Consider the following 19154-nt stretch of genomic DNA (forward strand, 5'->3'; position numbering starts at 1 on the left):
CCACTGCAGTTTTTACCCTCTACAGCTCCCTCTAGCACCACGGAAAATATTCGCTGGTGTTTTAACAGATGTGCTATCGCCCAGTCCCCTCTACTTCTTGTCTATGTTTCCCCCATATTCCTTCCCTCGCCGATTCTGTACACAACCTCCTCATTCCTTACCTTATCATCTCACCTAATTTTCAACATTTGTCTGTAGCACCATATCTCAAATGCTTCGATTCTCTTCTGTTCCGGTTTTCCCATAGTCATTGTTTCACTACCATACAATACTGTGCTCCAAACGTATATTCTCAGAAATTTCATCCTCAAATTGAGGCCTATCTTTGATTCTAGTAGACTTCTCTTGGCCAGGAATGCCCTTTTTGCCAATGCTAGTCTGCTTTTTATGTCCTCCTTGTTCCTTCAGTCATCGGTTATTTTGCTGCCTAGGTAGCAGAATTCCGTAACTTCAGCTATTCCGTGAACAGAAATTCCGTTGTTAAGTTTTTACCTGTTCTCATTTCTGCTACTCTTCATTACTTTCCTCTTTCTCCGATTTATTCTCAATCCATATTCTGTATTCATTAGACTGTTCATTCCATTCAGTAGATCATGTAATTCTTCTTCACTTTCACCGGGAATAGCAATGTCAGCAGCGAATCTCATCATTGATATCCTTTCACGTTGAATTTTAATTCCACTCTTGAAACTTTCTTTTATTTCCACCACTGCTTTATCGATAAATAACCAGCAATAAATAAACCAACAACTGAATTGTCACCTCTGATTTATTCGAGAGCCAACCGGTTTCGGCGTTCCATTATGTCATCATCAGGTCCTCTGTGGTAGCTTAATGGCTGAGCTTATATGGCCAGAAAAATATAATGCGCAAACGAACCAGTATCCGCACCAGCGTATGTAGCACCGCTACACCCTCGCCAAAATCTAAGCCATCAGACTGTTAAAGAGTGTATAGCCGTATTATATACGCTGGTGCACGAGTCTTGGTTTTATACAGTTATTTTATGATAGCCTTGTGATACTATAATGGCATATTTCGCCTGTATATTTCCAGTAAAACGCACAAAAATTTAAGGAAAAATGCAACAAAAAAGATACAAAAGAAAAAAATTCTGTCCTAACTCCAAGAACACATACTTCAGCCAAAATAGAGTAGTAAGTACACTAAGAATGTATAAGTAACCTGCAAAAGTTTCATTAAGTTGCATGAAGTATTTATTCAGAAAATGGATCATTAAACCGGCAGATTTAACACTAGCGGGGTAGACCATACATACTCCCTTAAAATCATGTAACTCATGACTAAAGTAATTTTATTTGTCATAAAATTATTAAAATGCAGAAAACGCGAGGCGTTTCGCGACGAGAACCGTCCGAGTGTCATGAATGCGACTTTCACAGACGCATGTCTATATAATTCCGTATGAAACCCATTGCTCAACTGTAATGATTACCGTCTGAAGGTTTTGGGTGTTTGGAATTATGAAGCGTGAGGTTCTGAATAGGCTAATCTTGGTATTGAATCTGTGATGTGTAAAATAAATCTTAAATATACTTACGTCCTGTCGATGAGCATGGTCCTATTGAATTACAGCAACCAGTAATCCATCGGCATACAGTACCACTTCGAATTCTATAACTTCGTCAAAGTAACGGCCTCTCTCAACAATATGACTCTCAGTTCGAAGGGGTGATATTAAATGGATCACAAGGACATCTCGCCAGATATTCGTTCGGAACGCTTCTGCATTTTGCACTCTAGGTGATCGCATTTACCTCTAATGCATCTTTTACATATTCAACTGACCCATATGTGTAACTTGATGGTCCGTCGGGAAAAAGAATCGGTGGCACGCTACTGTCTGAGTTGATGAAACTTTGTAGCCGGAGGCATCTTTGTCTTGAAATTTTGAATACCTTGAAGAGTCAGGTAACTTTTATCAATGGCGTACACTGACAAAGCTGTTCTACAACCTAACACCGCCATTAGGTGCACTGTCGCCATTCGCAAGCATTGTTACTGTGCAACTAAAACCAAAGACAACATTGGTGAGAAGCTATCGAGTTTTCAGCCAAATGGCAGCGGTTGTATGGAAGGACTCCAGTTACAATTGTGCGGGCTGCTGAAAATCCACAAGGAAGGGCTGCCTCTGTGGTTAATACTCGACTACACGAATTCACGCCATTACAGACTGACCAAATATCTGGCGACATTCTAAAACCCTTTCTTTGACATTGAAGTCATAAGTTAAGAACTTGGCTAATTTCGTGAAAATACGAGGGATATTCGGAAAGTAAGTTCCGATCGATCAAGAAATGGAAACTACTGTGAAAATCTAATAAAGCTTTGCACATATGTGTTCGACAGTGTCTCTAGTATGCCTGGCGGTTACATCACTTCGCTCTTTTCAGTTCCGAGCGCATGGTGAGCACATAAAGACGCGTAGAAAATAGTGTCTCCTACCAAGTATGAAGTCCTGGTGAGAGATTTCGCCTGATGTTATGCAGCTCACATTACACAACTGTCATACAGTTCCTACTTTGTGACAATCGGTCGCAGTTTGCAGGGGTAATGAAAATGCTCCTACAGCGTTTCCGATGAGAAGTGTTTGATCACACGCACTACAGCCCGTAATTAGCTCCTTCTGTGTTTCATCTCTGCTCACATTAACTACTGGCTATGAAGACAACATTTTCGCACAGACAACGAGCTATAGAATTGGCGGGAAGCACATGCTGCTACATTCTATAACGAGGGTATTGGAAAGTTGGTACAACATTACGACAAATGTCTAAGTCGGAGTGGTGACTATATAGAACAGTGGATGGAAGCTATAGCTAACTGTTGCAGATAAAATATTTCTGATTTTCAAAGTGGTTTCCATTTCGCGATCAGTCGGAACTTAATTTCCGAATAGCCCTACTACTTAAGGACATGCGTTTACAAAAAGATGACATAGTAGTTGGTTTCGACACTACATCGCTCTTCACGAACGTGTCTCTGCAGGACTTCTTGGTGCTCCTGTCTCGTCATTTGGTGCCGCTGATAGTTATACTCTTTGAACATGCACTGACGAGCACCTACTTCATGTACAGTGGAGAGTTTTATGAACAGATAGATGAAGTGGCCATGGGATCTCCACTGGCTCCAGGGATCGCAGACCTCTACATGGAACTCTTTGAGGAGGTGGCTCTTCAAAACGCTCATCAGAAACCCAAGGACTTTTTCCGCTATGTTGATGATACGTTTTGTGGTATGCTAGCGTGGCACACAGGCAGTGAATGAGTTTATGGACCATCTTAACAGCACACATCAAAACGTTGCTGTCATTATGGAAATAGAGGAGAACGTTAGTCTCTCTTTTCTGGGCATGCTAGTACGAAAGGAGGTAGATGGTATGCCTGACCATTATTCATATAGGGTGTTCGGTAAATCCCGTTACAAACTTCTAGCGCTTGTAGAGGGGAATGAGGCAATAATATTTTGAATTGGAAACCATGTCCACCGTTTGAGAACATGTTGGTAAAGCGATCTCTTTTACAAGTAACTGATTACGCGTGACCCGATACATCACTTGTTTTGTAATTCCACACATTAACAGACAAAGAAATTGCTCGTGTACTCGTTGACGGGTTCTCTTCAACGTGACACAGTACGGTTTCTTAAAATTCGGATGTGTGGTGTCTCGTTAGAGCGCCACAGTCACGCCTGCTGACGGTAAAGGAACCCCTTTCTCGAAGTCGTTGCAAAAATTGTGGCGAAAAGGGTATGCGATAGAGTCGGACGTTGTCTCTTCGCTATTGAGAAGGACCATGCCGGTATATTCTGGAAACGTGTACTCAACCGTGTTGCGCTAGCACTCACAGCCACGTGAATAAGTCACGAACCAGGTCAGAGAGGAAAGATACAAGTCAAATGACATCAGATGATCCGACGTAACCACCTCCCATCATGCCTACCTCCCACCATGACTATCCTGCTGCATGCTCATCTAGGAAACGTGTTTAAAACGACTGTAGCACGGAAACGGTACGTTTAGAGACGTGGGTTCCTGTTCAAAATGTCATCTACTCACTGCCCTCTACAAGTCACAGACGTTTGTAACGGGAATTTCCGAGCACCCTCGGTAGGAAGAAGACACAGATAGACGTGTGCCTGAAACAAGCTGCCACGATCCAGTGCAATAGCAGACCGTGCTGACCACCCTGGTATATAGAGCAGGCGTCATCTCCGATGAAGAAAACCTGTCAGACGAACTGCAACACCTGCAGGAAGCATTCCGCAAAAATTGGTACAGTAAAGTGTAGATTAGTGGGGCATTCAAGAAGATACAAGAAGCTGGAAACCGCGAAGAGGAAGAAGAAGACAAGACACCCGCTTTCCTTAGTACTTGGGGCTGCTCTCGGCCAAAATTGCGAGGCTACTTCAAAAATATACCTTAAAAACCCTCTTGGGTCCATTGTCCTCCGTAGTGGCCATATACCATATTAAGAACCATAGCGCGCCGTTTGTATTGTTCAGGGGACCATCATGAGTAGCGTTGACATGAATGTAATAATCGTCTTTGAATAAAAGTGTCAGCACTGTTCGTGTCATTGCGTATTTCTTTCAGTAACGTTCTGTACTAGACCGCAGGAATTCTTTTACGTATGGTCCAAGTTTCATCGATATCGGCCTACGTTATTTGACAGTGAAACATCATGCGAAAGTTGCTTTCATCCTTGAGTTTTGCTCTCCAGTATACTAAACACTAATGTAAGCCAGTTATTATCATTATATTAAAACATTTTGTATGTATTACCATTGTTATTATTAAATCCTAGGAACATTAAAAGTAGGAGTGACAGAGAATTATGTTTAGGGTTGGGGAGAAGAGAAAGTAAGAATCTGCGAATCCCAGCTCTCTTCTCGCTTTGCCCCGTTCGCTCCTTTTTCATCCCTCACCTCCTCAACCGTCCGCCCCTCCTACCTCTCCCTTACCAACCCCACAGAACCCAACCCTCGATCCGTGTCTGCTGTGTTGTGTCTTCGCTCGTCGCCGAAGAGATTTAAGGGAGTCGCTTCTTTCTCTTATGAAACCGCCAGTGGAACAAGTGCTCTTTTCGCCGTGTGGTTACACTCCACAGTGATTGGCACAGTATAAATGTATCCCCATTTCTAGATTTCAGGCAACAGTTGCTTGACGGTCACTACGCGTCCAGAGGGAGCTGAAATCTCTGTTAGAAAGATAGATAGTTTTGATATCCAGTCAATTGCCCATCGGCAGATTCAAATACGTAAGAAGATGCGGCAGATACCCTCCGTGGAATCAACGGGCATTCTTCATAAGATAGTCACGTAAAGTAGTCCATCTCTCATATAGCAATAATTAGGACCATCTCTCGCATTTTTCCTATCCTCAGTTATTTGATAAAGTAGGGAATCATATTTCATTGGCACGGCCATGGAGCAGAAAAAGATGAGACTAGAATCAACTATACATCTGTGTCTTTCCACGTTCTAAATTTGTTAAGCTAGGAATTGTCATGAATGCCAGTAATTTTATCTGTTTCAGTATTTTAACGACAATATTTGCTCGTTGCTCTGTTAATATAAATCTACCTCTGTACTGAGAGTACAAATATCTCTTGGTTCTATATTTGGCTCTCGAATTTTTTGTTGTTGTTGTTACTATATCTGTTCCCCATAACTAAACACATTATAAATAAAAAATTCAGTTTAATGATGACAACGAACCATGTCTTACGTAAGCGGCGAAATCTGATGTTTAACACACAGCGACTGAATCAATTCGATAATCATTGTCGTTCATTTGTGATTTTCGGGTATATAGTTGCTGCCTCCTCCAGAAGATACGGCACACAGCCTACATAGGAGAGCTCCGAGCTGCCAACGACTGAGGCGCAACGTCCTCAGAAACCACATTTCAGAGCAGGTGCACACAATGAGGACTGTTACGCATCCGCCTTATGCCACACAAATAGCTCCCAAGTGGACTTCTATCCACGAAACGTGACCGTAAGCAGATACACAGCTCCACTTAAAAAGAAACCACAGAGCAATTTAATTTTTGTAATTTTTTGAATTTATGGTACGTAAACTTCAGAACTCAATAATCAGTCATGAAAGGCCATTCGATGCATCTATCAAAAATTTGCAAGAAAATCGACTTTGAAGATTTCCGAGAGTTTTTAATATCTTAAATGAGGGTCTTTTTTCTTTCGATAGGCCTATTGGCTCTGTGGTAGAATGCTCGAGTGCCAGGTAGGTGGCCCTGGTTCAGTTCGTGACTGTGAAGTGTAAAATACATAAGAATGAAAAAAATTTAATTTCTGGAGTTTCTTTTAATTTAAATAATCCTTACTAACAATCTTTTATAAGATATTGGTAATTAAGTTTTTGTATTTGCTACGAAAACTTTATTTTTTGAGACACGTAATTAGAAATAAAAAGATGTGCATCTTTCATAAAAATGGAAGTTATATGTGTTAATTAGCATATATTCAATGAATTTTATATTTAAAATCTTAGGCATTCGAACTGAACAGGAGGAAAAACGGAAAAAGTAATGAACAAAACGAGACTTGATCCAACGTTCGAGTGATAAACAGTCTCGAGCGCTACTGATTTTTTCGACTTTTATGTGTATCATGCTTCACTATATGCTCGTAAAAAATGCACCTTTGTTTCAAAATTTACATTGGTCTGTAATCGAATCCTGAAACCCTACGGAACAGGCGAGGATTCCACCACAGGGTCGCACTGTCTGTCGAAAACTCTAACTTACTTTCGCGTGTTAAATGCTCTCAGAAACTTCAAAGCCGATTTTCTAGAGAATTTGTTAGAGTTGCATCGGCATGCTTCGGGGAACTCATGTCTCAGTTCTGGACTTCAAGTACCATAAATATAAAAAATTAGAAAACCCGATTGCTGTGTGGCCTCGTTGGTAGTCAGAACCTCGATACAGTACTGCAGTACCTCTACACAGGACTATGTTGCGAGATTCTCAGGACACCTCTACAATCGCCGCCAAGAGGATCCAAAGTGGATGTTACACAAGTGATGTCAGTCACCATTCACTGGATCTAGGACTATGCTTGTGTTAAAGACAGAACAGCGCAAGTGAACACTGACCTATATTGCCACGCGCAGTCTTCACACTCCAGCTAAGTATTTTAAAAATTCTTTCGATAAATCATTGCAAGTTGTTGCCAATCTGCATTGCCATCTATTTTTTCCATAGCTGTTGCCTAGCCTTATCTGTCCCTGTGACGAGGCTGTATAGTTGCTCCATGCAAGCTGGTGATTTCATAACAGCGACTATTTCCGGTGGTAAGGATCCAAGTGCGTTTGGTGAATACAACAATAGGGATCAGAGTAACTACAGTCCGATTAAAATTACTTTATAGCTGACATTTCATGCGTTGGACGCGTTGGACGCTCAAGGTAGCACCAAAACTGTTCGCCGTTGCCAAACTGCCACAACAATTGGCCAGTTCACATCCAATTGTTTGTCCAGCTTTCTTTCTTGATGTGTTCGGATCCCAAATCTGGTCATTTTATTTCGTATTCCATCACACATGATAAACACAACTAAACCACGCCTACAACAAAACATACACAAAGCTGCTAATGAAATATACACGTTTCATCCACAGCACTGACCAAACACTACTCGATCCTTTCGCACAAAACGCCATTCAGCGTCACATGTACATTTATTATAATCACAGAGATCGGCTTACATCACATCAGTTTCGCATGACACTAAGTGAAGCCGAATTCGGCTCCTCCCGCCAGAGGTTCGAGCCCTCCCTCGGGCATGAGTGTGAGTGTTGTCCTTAGCGTTAAGTTAGTTTAGGTAGTGTGTAAGTCTAGGGACCAATGACCTTAGCAGTTTGGTCCCTTAGGAAATCACACACATTTGAAGCCGAATTTTTGAAGCCTGCAGTTCATCGTTGCGACTGAGTCACTAGAGTAATAAATACAACAACTTTGTGGTGACATTAACGTTTCGCCACGAAGTAGCGGCTAAAGAAACGAGAGTAGTACGTTATAGCGTCAAGGACTTGTAAATTTGCTGAACAGTTTTTGTTGTTTATTCCTTGGTCGTTTAGTCGTTGCTAGTGTGTAAAATAAAGTAGCATATTAGGTTGTCTCGTGCCTTGTTATTCTCACGTATCGTACCTGGAAGAAAGTAACCATCAAAATCTCCAACCACGTGGTTGCGTAGCGTAGTGATTACGCATATACCTGATGTGTAGCAGATCGTGGGTTTGATTTTATACAATTGCGGCGAATTTTTCTTTGATTTCTAAATCTAATGAAAAGATTGATTACAATTTTTATTCAGTGAATTCATTTCAGTATTCTTTTTATTTCGATTTCTTGACTCGTCATTTTCATATCATACTGACTTTTTCGTTCTTTCTTATCTGTCTTCCTATCTTTCCTTTTCGCTTGATACCCTGCTTGTGTCGCCTGTAATCTGCACCCAAGTACCAACCAGCACTGCACATTGGTTGGTAATGCGACAGCTCGTGCACCCAAAGTGAGCATAGTCTCAGGTAACCATCATCATCATCATCATCATCATTTAGACTGATTATGCCTTTCAGCGTTCAGTCTGGAGCATAGTCCCCCTTATAAAATTCCTCCATGATCCCCTAACATTGGTGCCTCTTCTGATGTTAAGCCTATTACTTCAAAATCATTCTTAACCGAATTCAGGTACCTTCTCCTCGGTCTACCTCGACTCCTCCTACCCTCTACTGCTGAACCCATGAGTCTCTTGGGTAACCTTGCTTCTCTCATGCGTGTAACATGACCCCACCATCTAAGCCTGTTCGCCCTGACTGCTACATCTATAGAGTTCATTCCCAGTTTTTCTTTGATTTCCTCATTGTGGACACCCTCCTGCCATTGTTCCCATTTACTAGTACCTGCAATCATCCTAGCTACTTTCATATCCGTAACCTCAACCGTATTGATAAGGTAACCTGAATCCACCCAGCTTTTGCTCCCATACAACAAAGTTGGTCGAAAGATTGAACGGTGCACAGCCAACTTAGTCTTGGTACTGACTTCCTTCTTGCAAAAGAGAGTAGATCGTAGTTGAGCGATCACTGCATTAGCTTTGCTACACCTCGCTTCCACTTCTTTCACTATGTTGCCATCCTGTGAGAATATGCATCTTAAGTACTTGAAACCGTCCACCTGTTCTAACTTTGTTCCTCCTATTTGGCACTCAATCCGTTTATATCTCTTTCCCACTGACATTACTTTCGTTTTAGCCATGCTAATCTTCATACCATAGTCCTTACATTTCTGATCTAGCTCTGAAATATTACTTTGCAAACTTTCAATCGAATCTGCCATCACAACTAAGTCATCCGCATATGAGAGACTGCTTACTTTGTGTTCACATATCCTAATCTCACCCAGCCAGTCTATTGTTTTCAACATATGATTCATAAATAATATGAACAACAGTGGAGACAGATTGCAGCCTTGTCTTACCCCTGAAACTACTCTGAACCATGAACTCAATTTACCGTCAACTCTAACTCCAGCCTGACTATCTATGTAAACACCACTAATTGCTTGCAGAAGTTTGCCTCCTATTCCATAATCTCGTAGAACAGACAATAGCTTCCTCCTGGGAACCCGGTCATATGCCTTTTCTAGAACTATAAAGCATAGATACAATTCCCTGTTTCACTCGTAACACTTCTCCATTATTTGCCGTAAGCTAAAGATCTGGTCCTGATAACCTCTAAGAGGCCTAAACCCACACTGATTTTCATCCAATTTGTCCTCAACTAATACTCGCACTTTCTTTTCGACAATACCTGAGAAGATTTTACCCACAACGCATGTAACCAAGATAACGAAAAATTGTAGTTTGCTTTTAGCACTGAAACCAAAATATTCTTGTAGAATGTGCATCCATGTGCAGGACAGGAATGGAAAGTATAAAAGACTCTCAGTAATACTGATCCATCATCTGATGTCCCCTGCTGGAAATTATGTTCCTGAACTAATAACCAATGTTAGTCCGACACGTACAGAATAACAGTGTATTTTCACGATTAGGAAATGATTTCTCTTGAGTTTGCTCGTAGAGGTTAGATTTAATCCCCCTGAACAAAGCGACCACCGCGTGGTCTGTGGCGCCTTGACACGGTTCGCGCGGCTGTCCCCTTCGGAGGTTCAATTCCTCCCTCAGGCATGGGTGTGTGTGTGTGTGTTTTGTCCCTAGCGTAAGTTAGTTTAAGTCAGATTAAGCAGTGTGTAAACCTAGAGATAGATGACCTCAGCAGTTTGGTCCCATAGGAACTTACCACATATTTCCAAAATTTTCAAAGCAACCGTGATTTTAACTCTGTCGCAGATGTTGACGACCGTTTTCTCGTATATATTGCTGTGTCTGTGTGTCGTCTATAACCGAGCACCCCCCCCCCCCCCCCCCGTCAATGCGGCAAACTACACTCCTGGAAATTGAAATAAGAACACCGTGAATTCATTGTCCCAGGAAGGGGAAACTTTATTGACACATTCCTGGGGTCAGATACATCACATGATCACACTGACAGAACCACAGGCACATAGACACAGGCAACAGAGCATGCACAATGTCGGCACTAGTACAGTGTATATCCACCTTTCGCAGCAATGCAGGCTGCTATTCTCCCATGGAGACGATCGTAGAGATGCTGGATGTAGTCCTGTGGAACGGCTTGCCATGCCATTTCCACCTGGCGCCTCAGTTGGACCAGCGTTCGTGCTGGACGTGCAGACCGCGTGAGACGACGCTTCATCCAGTCCCAAACATGCTCAATGGGGGACAGATCCGGAGATCTTGCTGGCCAGGGTAGTTGACTTACACCTTCTAGAACACGTTGGGTGGCACGGGATACATGCGGACGTGCATTGTCCTGTTGGAACAGCAAGTTCCCTTGCCGGTCTAGGAATGGTAGAACGATGGGTTCGATGACGGTTTGGATGTACCGTGCACTATTCAGTGTCCCCTCGACGATCACCAGTGGTGTACGGCCAGTGTAGGAGATCGCTCCCCACACCATGATGCCGGGTGTTGGCCCTGTGTGCCTCGGTCGTATGCAGTCCTGATTGTGGCGCTCACCTGCACGGCGCCAAACACGCATACGACCATCATTGGCACCAAGGCAGAAGCGACTCTCATCGCTGAAGACGACACGTCTCCATTCGTCCCTCCATTCACGCCTGTCGCGACACCACTGGAGGCGGGCTGCACGATGTTGGGGCGTGAGCGGAAGATGGCCTAACGGTGTGCGGGACCGTAGCCCAGCTTCATGGAGACGGTTGCGAATGGTCCTCGCCGATACCCCAGGAGCAACAGTGTCCCTAATTTGCTGGGAAGTGGCGGTGCGGTCCCCTACGGCACTGCGTAGGATCCTACGGTCTTGGCGTGCATCCGTGCGTCGCTGCGGTCCGGTCCCAGGTCGACTGGCACGTGCACCTTCCGCCGACCACTGGCGACAACATCGATGTACTGTGGAGATCTCACGCCCCACGTGTTGAGCAATTCGGCGGTACGTCCACCCGGCCTCCCGCAGGCCCACTATACGCCCTCGCTCAAAGTCCGTCAACTGCACATACGGTTCACGTCCACGCTGTCGCGGCATGCTACCAGTGTTAAAGACTGCGATGGAGCTCCGTATCCCACGGCAAACTGGCTGACACTGACGGGGGCGGTGCACAAATGCTGCGCAGCTAGCGCCATTCGACGGCCAACACCGCGGTTCCTGGTGTGTCCGCTGTGCCGTGCGTGTGATCATTGCTTGTACAGCCCTCTCGCAGTGTCCGGAGCAAGTATGGTGGGTCTGACACACCGGTGTCAATGTGTTCTTTTTTCCATTTCCAGGAGTGTATTATACACGGTGCGTACGGAAACGTCGCCAGCAGAGAGTGTAGATAATTTTGACACAAAAATATTCCTTCGTTGACTTTTTGACGTGAAAACAACTGTTCAGTTGTCAGCCGAAATTGCCTGTGACAAAATATCGACAGATTTGTACTACTAATAACTGCGAGGCTAATAATGCGTAAACAATGGTTGAACCCAAAAGGGATAGATCATGGTACCAGTGTAGGTTCATGCGGGTAATTGTTACGAATTAGCTTGGTGCGAAGGTACAAATTGGTTTATCACGAAAGCCGTTTAGCTTGGACATTGATTCGGGTGTCATTGTGAAGAGCTTGCGGAGCACTAAAAGGACTCAAAGTGCGAAACTAAAAATATTCGCCGAATATAAGCGAAAATCAGTAATTACTTAGATAATTCCAGAACAGTGAATGATGTCGTCTCATACAAGTCGTTAACGTGCACGGGATTATGGAAGATGCAAGTAAGAGGAAAGATCGCGTCGAAACGACCTAAAATGCCTATAAAGTCCAGTGCCGAGCAAAGCGACAGTGACAGGAGCGTCGAAAGGAAATGAAAAAGTGTAGCAAAGCGATTACGTAGCTGGCCCATCGGACAAATTATCGTGCATGTGAGCCTGTGATCTGCCTCAGGTGGTTATCTATTTTATGAAAGATGCCACTGTTGATCATGTTGACTTCACTGATGACGATACTATGCAACATCACTTGACACACTTCCTTCGAGTTCATGAGCCCATAGACCGTCGCTACATGCGGTAAACTTGAGATTTGTCTATTGTGTAACTACTATACTACTTGTAAAAGCATTGTATTGAAGATATTGATAATTAAATTATTTATATAAAATCTTGTTATGATTTTATTTCGGTGTTTCCACCAAAAATCTACAGCGCAGACCCACACTGCGCGCGAGCAAAAAATTTTGTTTTTGGTTAACGGTTTAGTCCATAATCAGCGTCCAATTCGTTTGTTAATAGCGCCAGCCTTTGGAAACATGCAGTGACAAAAACAACCTGCCGAGCGATAGGCTTCCTGATTCGTACTGACAATACGCGGAAGATGAGAGCGAGGAAAAAACTCTGCCACATTCAATCGACAAAACTCGGCAAGCAGCGCAACCAGTCAAGCATGGAGAAAGTACGATGAGTCCAAAACTGACTACCTTTCGCTTGCTTCATCGCTGAAACGTTTTGTGCATCTTGCGACTAGCGTACCTCCTTTAATCGAAGAAGCTAGGTAAAATCTTTAACAACGTTAACATTTTGCTTTGGCGTTAGTTTTATGTTTTCCTGACTTGTCATTTGTGAGTTACAGAAAAGCAATGATATCCAGTAGTTATTAACGATTTGCGTGAAAAATGCTTCTTTTCATTCCTTTCAGCATTATCTGCACGCCCTTTGATTTTCCGTTCACACTGTAAAGTCAGCCTGTATACGATACTTTGTCGTACTGTTCTCCAGGCAGCACGGAATATGAACATCGTTTATGGGATAATAGGAGTAAAAAAGTGCCATCAGTGTGTTGTTTGAAACAAATGAAGTCCAAGGTCCCCCGGAAAGTGTTGTGCAATAGAGAGGAGAGAAGATTCACTGGAGTATGCTCACATCGACAAGCGACTGCGCTTCGTCCAGCGTGATGTCTCCCTCCCCGAAGTAGAAGTCGTGGAGCTTCCACGTGGCGTTGATCCGCTCCTCCTCCGTTGGCAGATGGATGTCCGGCGCCGTAGCAACCTCGAACTTCTCGTTGAATGTTCTCAGAACTTCCGGGTCTGTCAGGTAGCCGTCACCTGCAAACCAGAGCCGAGTACATGACACTTGCCATACAAGCTTCAGGCCCAAAACAATTGTGAGGGAATCTGATAAGTTCTATTATACATTTCAACACTCATATACGACTTCCTTTCTGCGCAGAAATTCGCAGATATTTGGCTTTATCTATAAGTCTAATGTATTTTAGAGAGTGAAAGTACGACGGCTTTTTTTTCTGCTGACCTCTGTTCGATCACAAAATGGGAGCCACAGGGAAAATCAAAAATGTTTTATTTGCTACAAACTTCCAACTACTTCTCTACATAGTCGCTGTTCCGACGTAGACATTTGTTGTAGCATTGTACCAACTTTCCAATACCTTCGTCATAGAAGGCAGCCACCTGTGCTTTCCGTCAATTTACTGAGCTGGTCTGCAGTTCGGGGTGTGAGTGCCAAAATGGTGTCCTCACAGCGAGCGGTTCATGTGAGCAGAGGCGAACATCAGAGGGAGCTAAGACCAGGCTGTATGGTGGGTGATCAAACATTTCCCATTGAAAACGCTGGTGAAGTGTCGTTGTTGCACCTGCAGTGTGCGGCCGAGCATTCTCATGAAGAAGGAAACACTTGCGATTATGTTATGTAGGCTGCACGAAATAATGTGGAATCCCTCAGTACTACTTCACACTTCGAGGGATACTCCACGTTCTAAGCGTCTTTACGTGCTCACTGCGCGCTCAGAACTGAAAAGTGCGATGTGACGCGATCGAGGTGCATACTAGAGACACTGCACAACATATCTGAACAAAACTTTATCGGATTTTGCACAGTGGTTTTAATTTCGCGATCGATCGGAGGTCAATAAAATCATACCCCTCGTGTATATATATATGTGTGTGTGAGAGAGAGAGAGAGAGAGAGAGAGAGAGAGAGAGAGAGAGAGAGTGAGGGAAAGTCAGACAGTTTATGCTTTTGTGTTCCGGTATTGCACTGGATTAAATTCCAACTAACATGATACGCATTCGCCACAGTATAAGAACACGATTACCGTAAGGGGACGACACTCCATGGACCCTCTACCGAACGGGGTAGCGCAGTAGCACACTGGACTCTCATCCGGCAGGACGACGGTTCAGACCCGTGTCCTGTCATCCAGATATAGATTTTCCGTGATGTTCCTAAGTCACTCCAGGCAAATGTCGGGATGGGTCCCTTGAAAGTGCACAGCCGATTTCCTTCCCCACCCTTGACATAATCCAAGCTTCTGCTCTGTCTCTAATGACCTCGTTGTCGACAGGACGTTAAACCCTTCCCTCCGCATGGGCCCCTATTTGTGAGAAGCTGAGGTCAGAAACTGATGACGTACAATCATAATTCTAGAACGTCCTGAGTAATTTGAATCAAATCTAGTTTAAGTTGTAACAAAAAGTTGCAACGGACGCCTGTGGCCATTATATGAATACTGATCACGTTTTTTCACCTATTTTTGACCGCTTAAAATAAGTGTCCATAGTCCTCTTGAAATTTCCTGGCATATTAAAACTGTGTGTTGGACCGAGTCTCGAACAAGGGGACCTTTGTCTTTCGTGGGCAAAAGCCCTACCAGCTCAGCTACCCAAGCACGATGCACGATCCGTCCTTACATCTGGCAGTACCTCATCTCCTATTTTCAAAACTTTACAAAGGTTCTCTTGTGAAACTTGCAGGACTAGCACTCCTGGAAGAAAGGATATTGCGGAGACGTCGCTTAGCCACAGTCTGGGAAATGTTTACAGAATTAATTTTCACTCTGCAGCGGAGTGTGCCCTGACGTGAAACTTCCGGGCAGATTAAAACTGTCTGCCGGACCAGACTCGAACTCGGCAGTTTTACCTATCTACATTTAAGACTCAAGCATGAATACATTAAAATGTGCATAACAATTCATAAACTGATTATTTCGTTCATATGTTACTGTGGTATATTTCTGTAACGTTATTTTGTCAAATACAGTTTCATGGAGAAAAAAAAAAAGCTTGCCCGCAAAAGTCAAAGGTTTCGAGTTTTAATCTGCCAGCAAGTTTCATATCCGCGCACACTCCGATGCAGAGTGAAAATTTATTCATTTATGCGTTTCGGGCAAAGTCTCTGATCAAAATATCTGGCAAAAGTATCACCAATTGTCATAAAAGTGCAAACACAACTTCTGGATGACGTTAAAATTAACGTACTCAGTGTCAAATAAGTTTACTTGCCAGACAAAAGAAGGCTTCACACAGAATATGGTGTCACATAATTTCAGTCTTAACATTGCTGCTCAACTGACTGGGTACTGCCACTAGAAAAACCAGGTATCATTACATGTCACCTGGTGGCGTGGTTGTGGTGACGTTGGGATGTTGCGTTAAAGGTCAACAGAGAATTATTAACAAAAAGATTAGCAGAAACAAATGTAAAAAACATGATATAGCAGTGATCTCCTCCGAAGGAAAATTAAAAAAACAGTTTAGAGTGGACAAACAGAAAGTATGTATCACTCTGTCACCAACTTTGTCTCGAATGATGATTATATGGATTCCACACCAATGATCGTGTTTAACCTAGCTCGTTCTGTTTGTCCATGAGACCCTAAAGGCAGTAGATATCAGCGCCCTGGTGATGTCGCATTCACTGACACAGACACTCGGTACAATTCCGTACTATCACTTAATGAACAAAATAAATTATAAAAAAATAGCTCAAGTTTGCGATTGCATTGAGGAATTCCCACCAACTAAAACGCAGCATATAATTCTTAACGGACAGAAATCTTATGACATAAAACTTCCTGCATGCCTCAAGAAAATGTTATATTACCATTTCTGTTCACAATGTACACTGGAGCGAAAAATTAAAGCAACAAACCGCTATTTGCCAGTCCTGTGTCTAATTCACGGTACAATCATACAACCCGTCAACCAGATGTGCGTTCAATCGTGTTCTGCACGGAAGATGGCATTCCGGTCAACGAACAACCATGCCAGAACTGACGAAAGGGCACCAACGAAACGAGGTGCTGTTTGCTGGGTAGCCCCATATCCATAATCGCTGTGTACACAGTCAAGGGCGGTGCGGGATGGCACAGGGAAGATACCTACCACACTTTCTGCAAAGGAGGGCTATTGAAAGAAAGGAAGCAGGACAGTCGAAAACTGATTTGGCCTAGCACCTTAATGTGAATTGTTCTGTTGTTTCTCGGATGTGACGACAGTTTATAGAGACAGAAACTGTATCCCAAAGATCAGGGCAGGTCCGACCTCGTGTGCCTTCAGAAGAGAGGACCGTCGTTTGGTTGTAAGGCCACATCAGTACCTCCTTAATACTGCGCGGCAACTGGCATATGACCTCGCAGCAACCACTGTACGTGTTGTATCGAGGTAAACGGTGTGTAGAAGGCTTCGGCAGAATAGCGTTTACTGTCAGAGATCTGTTGTGTGTGTACCTCTGATGTGTCTTCACAGTAGGGAACGTCTAGAGTGGAGTCATCAACATGCCAGTTGGACAGTCGAACACAGGACCAATCTTGTTTTCACAGATGAGTCCCGATTTAGTTTGGAGAGGGATGATTCTCGATAGGTTTGCACGTTGAGGGAACGCGTAACACGATTTCGGAACCCAAACATTGTGGAAAGACACCGGTATTGAGGAGGATCCATAATAGTGTGAGCAGCGGTTCTATTTACCACTAGAACCCCTCTTCACGAAATTGTACGGGTGAATCGGCAAGGTTTAACTGCTGTGAGGTATCGTGACGAGATCTTGGGATCTCATTTGCTGTTGTTGCGAGGTACTGTGGGCCCAGACTTCTTACTGATGGACGATAATGCTCGACCTCATATAGCACAGGTGGTTGATTTTTCTTGGAAACGGGAGGTGTTGCATGCATGTCGTGGGCTACTCGCTCTCCCGATTTGATTTCCATAGAGCACGTCTGGAATGCACTAGGGAGACGGCTTGAATCACGTCAGCATCCACCAATCAAGATTTGCGAGCAGATCTGCAGGAAGAATGGGCGTTATTGCCTCAACACAAGATTGGTGACATAATTTACAGTATGCCCCATCGTTGTCAGGCCTTTATTGCTGCCAGAGGTGGTCACATCCCACACTGAGTACATTAACGAGTTGTCGGAATGTGTGTGCAAATCCGTTAAGTTGGAAGAAACAAAGAACTTTTTGTCTACTTCTGTATTCTTTACATTGTTTCTACTTTACTATCACCTGTTTATATCGGTTTGTGAAAAAATTAACACAACCTTGCAAAATTTCAATTTGTTGATTTAATTTTGGACAACAGTGTATATAATAACCTACTGGACACCGTCGTAAATTCCATACGGTATTTCTCGGAGGAGACTTTTGTATACAGAGATGACGCAACGCTAGAAAATTATATCGAAACGCAAGAAGACCTGCAGAGAGTCGACATTTCGTGCCGGTATTTTCACTTGAGCCTCAACATAAACAAATGTGCCGTGTTGCGTATAAATAAGCGGAAAGAGCCGTTATTGCACGATTATATGATGGCCGAACAACCTCTTTAAAAAGTCACAACCATTAAATATGGCCGAGTATCCGTATGGAGTGTCTTGAAGTGGAACAAACACATAAAACTTGTCTTAGGAAAGGCAGATGACAGACTGCAGGCCATCAGCTAAGAAGATCGCTTACGACACCCACTTTCGACCGTGTTTTGAGTACTGCTCATCAGTCTGAAATCCGTACGAGATAGTATTGATAGCGGAAATAGAGCCTATCCAAAGTTGAGTTTGTGTTTCGTCACAGGTTCGTTTAATAATTGCAAAAGCATCAGTAAGATTTTCATCCAACTGCAGCGGCAGATGCTACAAGGGAGGCATTGTGCTTTACGGTGTGGTTTATTGTTTGAACTATGTACGTTCCTAGAGGAGTCAAACAACATGTTGCCTCTTCCTACCTTTCTCTCTCAAGAAGAACACGAAGGTAAAATGAGAGAGGTTCAAGATCACACGGAAGCTTACAAAAATTTGTTTTTCCAGCGCACCATTTGAGACTTTAACGGGTAAGGGAAAAAATAACAGCAGAACATAAGGTCATTTGCGCCAGACACCTTAAGCTGCCTTGTGCTGTACTGATCCAGATGTAAATTTTCAAAGTAGCTTAACATATCTTAAAACAATTCTTACTTCTAAATTTGTTTCTCACGATTTACTTGGCGTATTTGACAGGTGGTATGTCGTACTCCAGCTGCTAGGACACGTATCTCGACCTCTGGAAGCAGCTGAAGAGGACGACTCTGTCAGTCATATAAATTGTATGAGCAAAAATGGAATAATTCATAAAATTGGCTAGGATGATAGCTAAATCTTTAAGGGTGGTAGGACACTGAAACACGTGGGAATACCTCTTTTTATAGGCTACGATCAGTGTCCAATGGTTCAACATTGAATTAAATTAAACTTAATGAGTAGTTCAGACAGGC

At 43.3% G+C, this 19154-nt stretch overlaps 1 protein-coding gene across 1 annotated transcript in view; it reads right to left on the bottom strand.

The window, feature by feature from the left end:
* LOC124805664 (acetylcholinesterase-like) overlaps positions 1-19154 on the bottom strand; it is a 104264-nt gene that overhangs the window by 21161 nt on the left and 63949 nt on the right. The window contains exon 7 of the mRNA XM_047266232.1: positions 13536-13717. Coding sequence (XP_047122188.1) covers positions 13536-13717 — 182 coding nt within the window. The remainder of the gene's footprint in view (positions 1-13535; positions 13718-19154) is intronic.

This window comes from Schistocerca piceifrons, chromosome 7 (assembly GCF_021461385.2).
Source record: "Schistocerca piceifrons isolate TAMUIC-IGC-003096 chromosome 7, iqSchPice1.1, whole genome shotgun sequence".
In the NCBI taxonomy this organism is placed as follows: Eukaryota; Metazoa; Arthropoda; class Insecta; order Orthoptera; family Acrididae; genus Schistocerca; species Schistocerca piceifrons.